The following is a 14,484-nucleotide window of genomic DNA, read 5'->3' as shown; positions in this document are numbered from 1 at the left end:
GCCCCCTAAGAATATTAAAATGCCCCTGCCCCTTTTGATCTCCCATTCCCAAAAGAAGAAGAAGAAACAGGGGCAGCCGCCACCGACCACGGCCCGTCCCCGCCCGAGCTCCCTCCCGCGGTCGCCACCGGCGCCGTCTCGCTCCCTACCGAGCCCCATCCCGCGGCCCCGCCACCTCCCGTGCCCCTTCCCTTCCTAATCTCCCGTTCTCAGAAGAAAAAGAAGAAGAAGAAGGCCCGGCCGCCGCCGACCACAGCTCGCCTCTGCCCGAGCTCCCTCCTGCGGCCGTCGCCGGCCCCTGCTCGCCCCCTCTCGCGGCCTCTTCCCTCCCGAGCCCCCTCCCATGGCCCGCCCCCGTCCGAGCTCCCTCCCACGGCCCCCGCCCGAGCTCCCTCCCGCGGCCGCCGTCGGCTCCGGCTCGCCGTCGACGGCGGCCCCGCCCCCTCCAACGGCCGCCACGGCCCGGCCCCCTCCGGCGCCGCCGGCTCGCAGGAGGAGAAGAAAGAAGAAAGAAGAAGAAGGGAAGAAGAGAAGAAAAATAAAAGAAAAAAAGGAAAAGGAAAGAAAAAGAAGGAAAAAAAAGAAAAAAAATAAATAATTAAATAAATGCATAAATAAATAAATCAATAAATATAAATGAACAAATAAAATAAATAAAATAAATAAATAAATAAATAAATAATATATTCTATAATAAAATAAAATAATTATAAATAAATAAATAAAGCCGCCACGGCCGGGCCCTCTCCTGCGGCCCCCTTCTGCGGCCGCCATGGCCGGGCCCTCTCCCCCGGCCTCCGGTGGCGCCGGCCTGCGGGAGGAGAAGAAAGAAGAAGAAAGGAAGAAGAGAAAAAAAAAGAAAAAGAAGGGAAAAAAAGGAAAGAGAAAGAAGAGAGGGAAAGAAAAAGAAAAAAGGAAAGAAAAAGAAGAAAAGGAAAGAAGAAGAAAAAAAGGAAAGAAAAAGAAGAAAAGGAAAAAAAGAAAAAAAGAAAAGAAAAAGGAAGAAAAGGAAAGAAAAAGAAGAAAAAGGAAAGAAAAAGAAGAGAAGGAAAGAAAAAGAAAAAGAAAAAAGAAAAAAAGAAAAAAGAAAAGAAAAGAAAAGAAAAAAATAGAAGAAAAGGAAAGAAAAAGAAGATTCATGTATGTGCAGAGAATACTTAATTGTGTACAGAGAACATTTAACTGTGTGCATCACACAGTTAAGTGTTCTCTGTACACAATTAAGTCTTCTCTGCACACACTTAACTGTGTGATGCGTAGAACACTTAACTGTGTGCAGAGAAAATTTAAATGTGTGCATATAAGACTTAATTGTGTATAGAGAATATTTAACTTAACTGTGTGATGTATAGAATACTTAACTGTATTGAGAGAAGATTTAAGTGTGTGCACAGAAGACTTAATTGTGTGTAGAGAAAATTTAAATGTGTGCATATAAGACTTAATTGTGTATAGAGAATATTTAACTTAACTGTGTGATGTATAGAATACTTAACTGTATTGAGAGAAGGAAAGAGAAAGAAGAGAGGGAAAGAAAAAGAAAAAAGGAAAGAAAAAGAAGAAAAGGAAAGAAAAAGAAGAAAAAGGAAAGAAAAAGAAGAGAAGGAAAGAAAAAGAAAAAGAAAAAAGAAAAAAAGAAAAAAGAAAAGAAAAGAAAAGAAAAAAATAGAAGAAAAGGAAAGAAAGAAGGAAAGAAAAAGAAAAAAAGAAAAGAAAAAGAAGAAAAGGAAAAAAGAAAAAAAGAAAAGAAAAGAAAAAAAATTGTCGATTAACTGTGTGCAAAAAGCAGAAAACTGTGTGCAAAAAGCACAAAACTGTGTTCGGGGGTAAATTTAGTGTGTGCCAACGTTAATTAAGTATGTTTCCAGGTTACATGCTCTAGGCTTACAACAATAAGTGTGTGCAAATGACACATATCTGTGTGCAGTAAACAATAAATTGTGTGCACAGAGCAGAATGCTGAACTTAACTGTGTGCACATGGCACATATCTGTGTGCAGTAATCGATAAACTGTGTGCAAAAAGCAGAAAACTGTGTGCAAAAAGCATAAAACTGTGTTCGGGAAATTGTGTGCATGGAGCAGAATGCTTAACTTAACTGTGTGCACATGGCACATATCTGTGTGCAGTAGTCGATTAACTGTGTGCAAAAAGCAGAAAACTGTGTGCAAAAAGCACAAAACTGTGTTCGGGGGTAAATTTAGTGTGTGCCAACGTTAATTAAGTATGTTTCCAGGTTAATTGAGTTTGTGCCATGCTCTAGGCTTACAACAATAAGTGTGTGCAAATAACACATATCTGTGTGCAGTAAACAATAAATTGTGTGCACATAGCAGAATGCTGAACTTAACTGTGTGCACATGGCACATATCTGTGTGCAGTAATCGATAAACTGTGTGCAAAAAGCAGAAAACTGTGCAAAAAGCATAAAACTGTGTTCGGGTAATTGTGTATACAGAGCAGAATGCTTAACTTAACTGTGTGCACATGGCACATATCTGTGTGCAGTAGTCGATTAACTGTGTGCAAAAAGCAGAAAACTGTGTGCAAAAAGCACAAAACTGTGTTCGGGGGTAAATTTAGTGTGTGCCAACGTTAATTAAGTATGTTTCCAGGTTAATTGAGTTTGTGCCATGCTCTAGGCTTACAACAATAAGCATGTGCAAATGACACATATCTGTGTGCAGTAAACAATAAATTGTGTGCACAGAGCAGAATGCTTAACTTAACTGTGTGCACATGGCACATATCTCTGTGCAGTAATCGATAAACTGTGTGCAAAAAGCAGAAAACTGTGCAAAAAGCATAAAACTGTGTTCGGGTAATTGTGTGCACAGAGCAGAATGCTTAACTTAACTGTGTGCACATGGCACATATCTGTGTGCAGTAGTCGATTAACTGTGTGCAAAAAGCAGAAAACTGTGTGCAAAAAGCACAAAACTGTGTTCGGGGGTAAATTTAGTGTGTGCCAACGTTAATTAAGTATGTTCGGGGGTAAATTTAGTGTGTGCCAACGTTAATTAAGTATGTTTCCAGGTTAACTGAGTTTGTGCCATGCTCTAGGCTTACAACAATAAGTGTATGCAAATGACACATATCTGTGTGCAATAAACAATAAATTGTGTGCACAGAGCAGAATGCTGAACTTAACTGAGTTTTCTGCTTTTTGTAGAAATAATCCTTTTCTTCTTTTTCTTTTCTTTTTCTTCTTTCTTTCCTTTTTCTTCTTTTTCTTTCATTTTCTTCCTTTTTCTTTTCTTTTTTTTCTTTTCTTTCTTTTTCTTCTTTTTCTTTCTTTTTTTTCTTCTTCTTTCCTTTTCTTCTTTTTCTTTCCTTTTTTTCTTTTTCTTTCCCTCTCTTCTTTTTCTTTCCTTTTCTTCTGTTTTTTTTTCTTTTCTTTTCTTTTCTTTTCTTCTTTTCTTTTTTCTTTTCCTTTCCTTTTCTTCTTTTTTCTTTTTCTTTCCTTTTCTTCCTTTCTCTTTATTTATTTATTTATTTATAATTATTTTATTTTATTAGAATATATTATTTATTTATTTATTTTATTTATTTGTTTATTTATATTTATTGATTTATTTATTTATGCATTTATTTAATTATTTATTTTTTTTCTTTTTTTTCTTTCTTTTTCTTTCCTTTTCTTTTTTTTTTCTTTTTCTTCTCTTCTTCCCTTCTTCTTCTTTCTTCTTTCTCCTCCTGCGAGCCGGCGGCGCCGGAGGGGGCCGGGCCGTGGCGGCCGTTGGAGGGGGCGGGGCCGCCGTCGACGGCGAGCCGGGGCCGACGGCGGCCGCGGGAGGGAGCTCGGGCGGGGGCCGTGGGAGGGGGCGAGGCCGCAGGAGGGGGCTAGGGAGGGGGCGAGCAGGGGCCGGCCGCGGCCGCAGGAGGGAGCTCGGGCGGAGGCGCGCCATGGTCGGCGGCGGCCTGGCCTTCTTCTTCTTCTTCTTTTTCTGCTGAGATCGAAAGATTAGGAGGGGAAGGGGCACGGGAGGTGGCGGAGCCGCGGGATGGGGCTTGGTAGGAAGCGAGACGGCGCCGGTGGCAGCCACGGAGGGAGCTCGGGCGGGGATGGGCCGTGGTCGGTGGCGGCTGCCCCTGTTTCTTCTTCTTCTTCTTCTGGGAATGGGAGATCAAAAGGGGTAGGGGCATTTTTGGTATTTTTTGAAAAAACAAAAGGGGCTGAAGGACCGGGAATTAAACTTAATAGAGATAATGGACGAAAAATTTTAAGACCGGTCAACGGGGACTTTTTGTTATAGCGTGGTCTAAAAGAGGGTGGGTGATTAATTTCCCCTTTGGATACGGTTGCACATGCATTCCACCCGTTCATGAGTGCAGGCAAGCTACACTTGTGCTGCGGTTCTGAGCATGGCAGCTTGCTTGATCTCATAGTCAAAAGCATAGCAATGACGGGCAATGTGGAAAGTCGAGAAGTGCATGAAAGTTGTCTTCTTTTTTGGATGTGAAGACTGAAAGTTGTCAAATGGAAATGGATAGCTGAATCAGAGTGAGAGCTGCCATAGAGTAAACCGTTGTGGAGCATGATTATCTGTTCTGTATCTAGTTAGACTTGAGCATGACAGACCTCTAACAAGTACACAATTTGGATATCTATTAGGGTGACTGTTTCCCTCTCTACACGGTTCTCATCGTTGACGTTCTGGACAATGTCAGGAATTGGGATATGGGTTTCTGAGGGAAGGGGGCTGTTGGCCCCAATCCAAGAATTTGGGCCAGATCCAATTAGGATTTAGTTCAGAAACTTCAGCCGTAATTGTCAAAACAATCGATAAAAATGAATATAAATATTGATTAAAGGAGTTGCTTAGATGCATTTGTTCGCATCGGTCAGAAACCATGCAGCTAGGCAACCGTATCGACAATTACCAGGAATCGTGTTCTTCAACCATTGTGAGCAACATAACCATTGAGTGGATTTAAACGATTTGTAATCGACTATCTTTTGGGCGCTTCCCCCAGATTACAAGCAAAATCACTAGAAGAAACATTAAATTAAGCCTTCTCAGAATGAAACCAGCATACTTGTTTTTAATAATGAGGATCTTCAGATTATTCCCACTGTAAACCATGGCAATTTGAAGCCTATTACCGACTTACCGTTTAGCATCACAAGCAGCTGCGAAAATACCAGAAATCCTCTCCAGTTTAGTTTAAGTTCCTAACAACGAGGATCTTCGGATTATCCCAGTAGAAACTATTGCAACCTGAAGACTGTATGCGTTCAGCATCATTAACAACGACGACAATAGAAAGCCTCTAAAAGTTCAAATCTACTGACTACCAGCATACCCGAGATGCGCTTAAGATAAAACGAGAAGGAAAACAATGGCATTAGTTAATAATCATACATTCATTTGAGTTCAGCAGGACATATACTAGCTAGGTCTTTAGTTACTCAAATAAAGAAAAGAATTAACCTAATATTAAAAAAAAAAAATTCTAAGAAAAGTGAGGGAGAATAATTGGGCATTATATCAGCAACTAAGGCAAATCCAAATTTTTGGTCAATGACAGGTCAATAAATATACAAGCAAGATAGCAATGTTCAGAATTGCTTCATAAAAAAAAAATAGCAAGTCCCACTGACCCAAAGAGAGGTCCAGACATTCTGGATGACTTCTCTGCATCCAAGGCCAACCCCAAAAGAAAGCTTTTGAAACTGGAGGCCTGGGAATTGGGCCGCCACAATGATCTGTCGGTCACGTCAAAGAATGCTAGCCGTTAAAAAGTAACGGTTGCTGAAGCCTAGAAGTCATCTTCCCGCGTATCTGTTCTTCTCTTTGATTGCAAAGCTAGACGAGCATCCCTCTCACGCTCGAATTCTCTAATATCAGCTCTCTGCAAGAAGGAAACTTTGTCCAGATATTGGTTTGAGCTCTTCTTGTAAACATCCAGCTCGTCTTCCAACCCCTTGTTTTCTTCCTTGAACTCACCCCAGTCCTTTTTGGTCTTATCGAGAACACTAAGCTTTGGCTTTTTCTTTATCTGTTCCAGAATGGTGTCAAGGGCAGATGGTGGGGCACCTGAAACCTTTGCCTTTTCGGCTGCCTCCTTTGAGCCAGCATTGACAAGCTTTTTCACTTCAACATCCTCGCCTGCAAAGTCCCGGACCTCAGTTATCTGCATGATCAAATGAGAAAGAAAAGTCAGTCTATGAATCTGGTGCTAGAACAGATGAAAGTCTTTTTAAATTGAAACCGGCTTCTAGAAGCGCCATGATATCTATAAAGATACACTAGACCATTAAAGGTTGATGGAAGCAGATATACAGCGGGACTTCATTACAATTATGCTAACTATCAAAGCAGGAATTTATGGCAGAAGATGTCGAGTCCCACCATATGAGGGTAAGTACACAAATGTCAGATATCTTTGATTAACAATGATGTGAATAACCATTTGAAATTCATCTGATGAATAGACTTGAGAGTCCAAACTTGTCTTGTCAAAGGTGAAATTTTCTTTATCATAAAAGAGGAGCACAACCACCCCCCCCCCCCCAACACACACCTCTCTTCCTCAAGAAGAAGTTAGTTTGCTTAGTAGCATAAATAGACACAGCTGTACAAATAAACTTAGACATGCAGTACAAGAAATCAACTAATCATACACAGCTGTAGCCAACTGGAACAGCAGCAAGCACACACTTTTACATAATAAACACAAGAACCTAGATAGAAGTGTACGAAAAATTCAATGAAGCGCCAATAGAACAATTAACAGTCCATGATGGATCTCAACATTGGTGTATCATGATTCAGTAAGGCAAGCGGCAGCAGTTAATCGAACTAGCAGCATGGTTACAGGTACGCATTATGAGCGGATGAAGCTAGACAATAATATGTTGAGAGCACCTAGATGAAACCAACTGTTTTGACAAGATAGAAGTCCAACAATGAGCACATTTTGAGTAACAAGGCATGTATTCATGTTTATAATTTTTCTGTTTTTTGGGAACCATGCTCAATCCAGAGAGAGAGCAAAAGAAAAGCAACGCAGGAGAACGTCGTCTCCTGGCCAAGATGTCCAAAATCGGAGGGCACTGATCATAAAACCAGAAATTTTAGGGGCTAGAAGAATGGAATGGAAAAATACACTATTTGGTAATTTTTAGAAGGTAGAAGTCACAGTTCTCAGGAGATGGCTACTAAGTCTCGATATTGGACATGTTCGATGAGGTTCATAAGATGAGGAACATACATATCTATAATTTCGGAAGGAGCATGCACAGGTGAAAGAAAGATGTCACTTCTCATAAAATGGGAGAACAATTCCAGACCAAAAGCAGCAAAATTCAAACTAGAACTAGTGCGCCCGATGCTATCCATTTTCATGGTTATACTACCAGAGATGGAGGTAGATATCCAATTTGCATAACCATTGAATGGGCATACAAGAGGCATTCAGAAGCTTCGGAGTATGGAATTAAGAAATGGATTGTTGTTATTTTATAGATAATAATAGTATCCTCACATACCAAAAAAGAAAAAAATAAACTATCGTCGTATATTTTAATGGTGAGACTTCTGGGACAAAGAGGTATAAAGGAATCTAGAAGACTGAGGAGTCAACTACAAAGTAAATTAACAGCAAGGTTTTTGACCTAATTCTGCTTGGATGGATGACAGGGATGTCAAATAGGATATCAGATTTCCTACCAAAGCGACAATTATTGTATATAGATACTTACTAAGAGAGAGAAGATTCACAAAAAGGTTTATAAGTAGCCTTTTGGCCTCAATTAACTAAAAATAAATGTAAGAAAATCAAAAAATGATAATGACTAGGGCAAGATGAACTTAAAATTTATATTCATCTCATAGATATGCACATACTTCAACTTTTCCCCTTCCAGCAGCAGCAGCAGCAGCAGCAGATGTAACATCTCTGACAGCCGAAAGAGCAGCTGCAGCAAGCCTCTTAGCTTCCTCGCTTGTTCCATTTAGTGTGCTGGTTGGTCTCTTTCCATGAATGTCCTGATTAGCTGATGCCTTCTTCGGTGCAATGCCGAGAGCCACCATCCAATCCTACACAATGATAATGAAAGGAAAGAACTTCTCTTCTTAGCTAATCTCAAAAAGTTATTATGATATCATCTACTCTCATCAAGAAGATATAGTATCCTTACAGGAATTGTTTTACTTGTCTTTGTAGTCCCTGTTGAATTAGGCTTGTTCATTAAAGATTTGGGCACCTTAACAGGAAGCCCACTATTCATCTTCTTCCAAGCTTCCTCAACCCGAGTTTTCCTTTCTGAAACAACCATTAACATATGCGCACCTTTAGCTAGAATTGAATACAAAGTAGAAAAGATAGAACCACATAAAGCACATATACCAAAGCTGTGAACAAAGAAAACAAGCTCATTAAAGAAATATACAATTATGACAAAGAATACTGCTCAAAGATCAATAGTTTTAAACATTGCTTTCAAAAATAAGTGAGTGACAAATGATAATATTGAGAGAAATTCTAAGATTGGCACAAGACACAGCAAAGCAATATGAGTTTGATGTTAACAGTCAATCATATGACGATACTGGAAATAAAAGTATTATTAGGTGCATGAAACTTGATTAAAGAATGATCAACAATATGCAGCAATAATATCCACAAGCGGAATTGCTGAACAAAATCAAGTTCTCTAAACATCTAAACTAAGAAAACTAATTAACTATCAACATATTGTTATTTACCATTTTCTTCAAGTTGTTCCTGCATACTAGGATTCTGATTAGTCACTTGAACATCCAAAATTCCATCTTTCTTATCGGCATTACCTACAGGATGAGATAGTGTGCGTCAGATGGCTGAAATCATATAAGTTTACAGTGCCTAGTTTGAAATGAAACAAAACAACCATCCGCTCAAACTGGAAGTTTCATGCAGATATATGCCAAAACATCTATTTTGTACAACATTTGTCAGCTGGAGATTGTTATATTGTCAGTGATTTTGGTGGCAGCTGGAGATTGTTACAGCAATGTGGCAACAAAGGTAACAATAACAGCTGGTTGTTGATACCATGATGACTGTAGAAAGTCTCTTTGTACTTTATAGTCTATGAGTGATGGTAACTAAGGAAATGGCTTTGACTTTTGACATTAATTATGCTAGCAGTGGTAATGACAATAATGTGGGGCATGGTGGTGCTGATAATGATTGAAGAGATGGGTTCAGTTTTGGGGGTAATCATGATCACTTCATAAATCAAAACTTATTGGTCCAACAATGGGTAAACAAATCAGCACGCTGCATGTTGATGGCATGCTGGCCTAGCATTGACACTACATGTATTGGTCATGCTAAACTCAGCACACATGGCACAATCATGGGCCAAGCACTGGCATAGCTGATATCATGCCACTGCCACGTCTTTAAGGCACTAGCATGATATATACTATGCCATATTGTGAATGTTAATCAGCATATCAATCCAGAGGTGGACCTTTACCATAGCCTTGATTAACTTGAGCCAAGTAATGCCATCATATGCATATTTACTTTCATATAATGTTACATCAATGACTTATTTTTTCAAGACTTATAAATCAAAATCTCTAATCTGTTTTGGCCTTTTCCCCATATCATATCTTATTCCTAAAGCATGATAAAACCTATCTCCTATATGCATCAAGCTCACTACCATACATTTCCTCCATCTGAGTGATAACAAGTTAGTGGCTACTTGCCTTGATTGTGACATGCCAAAATGAAAATGAATTTCTGCATTTGCTCATCTCACTGCCAAATAGCGCAATGGTAATTCCATGATGACTCCCATCCCTTGTAGTAGCAAATTGAACATGTGGCTTCTCTCCCACTTTCCCTCTCTAACCCCCGCTGCCTGAAAAAACACCCCTACCACCTAAATTCCTTGCTCTTTATGCAGGGTAACCACTTCAAGTTTACCTTTATATTAGACAAATTACATCATGGTGGATGATGCATGATTTATTAGGACTGACTCTAATGTTCCCCAGACCCCTTGGATGGTCTCCAAGTACCCATGCATGCCACTAAGACAAGGACACAGATATGACACTTGGGTACGATTGTATTGGTTGGCCAAAAGTTATTCTATGAGACTAAAAGGCTCTAGACACAATAGTACATCCATATCCAGCACTCATGCAATAAAGCAAACATGCATACACATACAAAGATATGTACGTATTTGCATAAATATGAAAAGATATAAATGGAGCTTTCTTGTATTTTCCTATAGATGACAAATCAATCTTAAAAAGGAAGCAATACATGTCAAATTGGATTCAAAGAAAAAGCATATTGTATTTAAAAAGAAAATTTAAATGCTAAACTAGTGAACTTTAAGATAGATGACCAAGAGAACAATTTCACTACTTCTTGAGCTAAGAGATCAACGATTCACGTTATTATGCCTAGTATTTCTTATTTATTAATGTAGATTTTTAAGGACTATAATATACCTTGGACGTTTTTCAAATTATTCACACACCAATATATACTTTAAGACATGAAGCAGGATCAAGAAAAACCAAATAATTATGTACTATGCCACATGAATGAGTACTTAGATGAAAAATTAGGTATGTCACTTAAGTTATTTGACAATTATGTCAGACGCTAACTTATGCTGTCAACATTGGTTGTAAACTTACCTGCCACAAAGAGTGATGGCTTTGTGCTTCCGTTTTGTTGATCAGCCATCAGAGACAAAGTCACGTTCACAAACTATATAACAATTGATGTTCAAAAAATTGATGAGCCAAATATTCCCTCTATTCTTTACTCTCTTATCAACGAAAAAACCTGAGAAACAAAAACAAGCTTATGCAAGGATTCTAAACTTTTCAAAAGATAAACTCAAGTGGTAAAGAAGAAAATAGAAAATGTATCTGATTACAGAATTTGATGCGGTGTTGTATTATAGTTACTTGATAAATTCTCAAAGGCACACCTTGTAAAAATCCAAGCATGGGACAATGGAAAAGCTAACATTAAAATAAGAAGAAAAAAAAAAAGGTTTTACTATATTACACTGTCAAGGAAACAATCTCAATTTTCAAAACTATCATAAAAGTGCAGGATAAAAAATTAGAAATAAAAATAGATTTTAGCTGATGATTGTGTTTCTGTAAGGAACACTCACTGAAATCCAAGTTAACCACATCAACAATAAAAACTTCGAGTAAACAGACATCGTGAAAATAATAAATTTTCCTATTTTGGGAATTTCATTCGTGGTAAAACCCAAAATAAATCCAATAAACATAAACATAAATATTTAGCAACCAATAGTATCCCAGAAACTCCCCAAAGATACTACTGACAGAAACAAATGCTGACGAAATTCTCACTTTCACAAGCCAGAACAAGGTAATCACAGAGATCTGCGAGAAACCAGAACAACGAGAAAATGTGGAAAAAGTACGAAAAAAAAAGGTACTTTAATAATAACGGAAAGCTAGAGTCTGCTTCCCCCTTTCTCCACGAGCACCAACTAACACCCATCAAATCATGCAATTTGAACTTAGCGTTAGGGTTACGGTAATGATTGGGGCTTTCCCAGGTCTCAAAATTCAAAAATAAATCAACAGATTGAACGAAAGATACCTCCCACGCCTCGTAGAGATCAACAGCCCCAATCCGCTCGTTCCTGCCTCAAAAATCAAAACCAGTTAGCCTTAGAGTTTTTGCAACCTCAAGTTAAATTAAAATCCATCCATCACAAAAAACAGCTTTAGAAAAAGAAAAATCAAACCAAGCACTTACTCCTTTATCCGCTCCCCAAAAAACTGTTCCACAAAACCCACAAAATCTAGGGCGAAAACTGGCTTCTTTTTACTGACTAAGTTCTCCGTTTAGGGCTCGGGCCCCGGGAAACCTCCCAAATCGAAGTGAGGTTATTAGGCGGCTATGAAACCCTAAAAGAACAAAAATCCAATCTAAAGAGATGATTAAAGAACAGAAACAAGGAGATTAGAACGACGAATGCAGAAGAAATCAAGAGATTTGGGGGAAATAGAAGCGAAAAAACAATGGGAACTTTGAAGAGGAGAACGATCCCGACGAGACGAGAGAAGAACAGGCGGAGAAAGAAGCGGTACGGAGCTTCAGTAACAAGATCGGGAGCAATTTATAGTTCACGATTCCGACATTGGCCCTGACTTTCTAATAATATAACATGAACTGCCACTATTACAGGGTTATGGGTCCCGACTTGACTGGACCCGTATCCATTTATTTAACGGGTTTGAATTGGGTCGGATTGGATTGTGGTTAGGGGTGGAATACGATTGAAATTTGTTATGCAGAAATTTAGACATATCTCTACTATTGCAATGTCAAAGTCCATGCTAACTCCTGAAATCAATTGATATCAAAGAAATATTTGAATATCAATCTCATCAATAGCATATCAAATTCTATTGATTGAATCTTTTTTCGAAAAAATATGAGACATTCAAATCATACAAGCAAAAAAATCTATCCATTGATAAGAAAAAGAAAAATATGGACGGTAATTGGATTGATGATAAAAATAGAATTCTAAGCCGCAAAAAGCAATTCAATTGATGGAAAAAAAAAATTGGTTCGATTCTCTACCTTAACAACAACAAAAAAAGAATTAATTAAATTCTAGTGTGACTCATAGTTACTTCAACTCTTTCGTTGAGGTTGGCTCTGGCATACTGAGCAATACTTTTGCTTTAATTGGATCTACATTTATGCCTTATAGATTCACCAAATAACCAAAAAATTGCAATATCATCAACATAATCCTCTAATTTCTCATGCATCATATCATAAAAAATAGCAGTCATATCACGTTAATTTGGTTGTAGCTTCTGTACCCATCTGACTCTAAAAGATATAAGGATTGATACATAGAATAATTTTTTATTTGATTGATAATTATATGAAGTGGAAGATATTTTAGCCATTTGCATCAAACTCAAACTTCCTTTATGCGCGCTCCTCCAAGAGCACATACAATAATGATACATAGAGATCGATTAGTAGCATACTCGATCAAATGGACCACTACTAATACATGCTACACATTGCGAGATTAGCTTGCTTTTCGGGGTTCCACCTAACTAGCTTCCTTAGAAAAGCCATAATATCAGTGTCTCAAAATCAACTACCAAATCCAATATTTGTAGTTGATTTTGAGACACTGATATTGTAGTTGCTCCTTAGACCAATATTTGGTATGCGATGTGCATATGCCTTTCAATTAAAAAAAAGAGAGTTTGTTAAAAAAAGAAAGGGCAGTAGACTTCATTCTCTTCTTATTTTTTTTATTTATACATATGTTTATGGTAACATGAAAAATGATGTGGAAAATGACTATCTCCACTAGTTGGCCTTCTTTGAATGAAGGATAAATTGCCTATTTGTTATTATAAAATCCTTGATGGTACTTAAATTGAACAAGAATTCATGTACATATTATAATATATCAAACATTGCCAATTAACAATTTTTTTTATTTTCTATTTTTAGTTTTTTGTGGTTTCTTGGAGACCTATAGCTATTTTATTTCTCAATCTTGCCTTTTTCACCTGCAATGATGTGGTCATATTAGAGAGTGAATGATTTATTTGTAGTAGAGGAGAGGAGATGGAATGCTGCTCTCATTGGCCAAGCTTTTGGAAAAGATTTGGCAGGCAAAATCTTATTCTTAGTGTTATTGGTGTTTGATGATCTAGATAAAATCGATTAAAGTGTTTTTTCATATCCAAAGGCAAGCATGAGTGATCTTTACGAGCTTTGGCATGGTATGCATCCTATGCCTAGGTATGCAGTTTTGGATTTAGAAGGTGGGTGCACATCCAATAATTGTTCTATTTGGAAAGTAGCATAGAATCGTCTACCTTGCTTTATTATCCCGTATCGTTTGGGGCTTCTATATTTTTTCTCATTGTAACACTTGCCAGAAGATTGAAGAATTTGTCGGCTATGTCCTTTTTGAATGCCATGGGTCATGCAAGTTTGAAAGTTCACCCCTATCCCTAATGCATCCATTATCTCTTCCTTCTATCTTGATGCTTTCCTTCTTGATTTAAAAGAGAAGATTCGATAGAGACCGAAGAGATATAATATGATTATGACTTCTTATATTGCATATCATATATGGCCGGCAAGAAACAACCATGTATTCGAGAATTTATAGCAGAGCTCTCGCTTGACCCTGTTGGAAGCCACTGAGCAAGCCCCAGCATTCATTCATACTAAGACCATAGAGAGATCCTTGATAGCTGAGGAAATCTAGGGCCTCACTTCAACAATCTTTATAATCTTCCATACAATTTCATTAATTTGGGAGCCCCTATCCTCTCACTTCCTCAATATCAAGTTTGATGGCAGCATGATCAATCTTGGCAATGGAATAGGATTTGCCATAAGGAGTCCTAATCACTCCTTGGCGATGGTAGATGACATGCATTTATTCGAAACTATCATCCTAATGGTAGG

The 14,484-nt window shown here is 38.2% G+C and overlaps 1 protein-coding gene across 5 annotated transcripts; it reads right to left on the bottom strand.

Annotated features, from left to right (window-relative positions):
* Positions 1-5,467: 5,467 nt before the first annotated feature.
* On the bottom strand, positions 5,468-12,110 carry LOC120110291 (craniofacial development-like protein). 5 transcript variants are annotated; one of them, XM_039124864.2, is made up of 7 exons: positions 11,776-12,110; positions 11,617-11,659; positions 10,662-10,812; positions 8,715-8,798; positions 8,147-8,271; positions 7,854-8,045; positions 5,468-6,138 (listed from the first exon to the last, which is right to left on the bottom strand). In XM_039124864.2, the coding sequence occupies exons 3-7, from the start codon at positions 10,708-10,710 to the stop codon at positions 5,764-5,766; spliced, it is 825 nt and encodes a 274-aa protein (XP_038980792.1). In that variant the 5' UTR covers positions 10,711-10,812; positions 11,617-11,659; positions 11,776-12,110; the 3' UTR covers positions 5,468-5,763. The 5 variants fall into 5 exon arrangements, with proteins under 5 accessions (XP_038980792.1, XP_038980793.1, XP_038980794.1 ...); XM_039124865.2 differs by having other exon boundaries at positions 10,662-10,734; XM_039124866.2 differs by lacking the exon at positions 8,715-8,798.
* Between the last annotated feature and the right edge of the window lie 2,374 nt (positions 12,111-14,484).

The sequence above is a fragment of the Phoenix dactylifera genome, chromosome 8 (genome assembly GCF_051530095.1).
Source record: "Phoenix dactylifera cultivar Ajwa chromosome 8, Ajwa_hap1_PhDact_Kaust_v1.1, whole genome shotgun sequence".
Classification (NCBI taxonomy): Eukaryota; Viridiplantae; Streptophyta; class Magnoliopsida; order Arecales; family Arecaceae; genus Phoenix; species Phoenix dactylifera.
This window is presented reverse-complemented; position numbering and strand designations above follow the sequence as displayed.

What these genes read in the sequence shown, in the direction of transcription:
- LOC120110291 (XM_039124864.2), bottom strand. Translation starts at nt 10,710, where the DNA reads ATGGCTGATCAACAAAACGGAAGCACAAAGCCATCACTCTTTGTGGCA. An exon ending in GCCATCACTCTTTGTGGCAG is followed by an intron (nt 8,799 to 10,661) that starts GTAAGTTTACAA and finishes CTCATCCTGTAG; the next exon opens with GTAATGCCGATAAGAAAGAT. An exon ending in CTGGAAGGGGAAAAGTTGAA is followed by an intron (nt 6,139 to 7,853) that starts GTATGTGCATAT and finishes TTGATCATGCAG; the next exon opens with ATAACTGAGGTCCGGGACTT.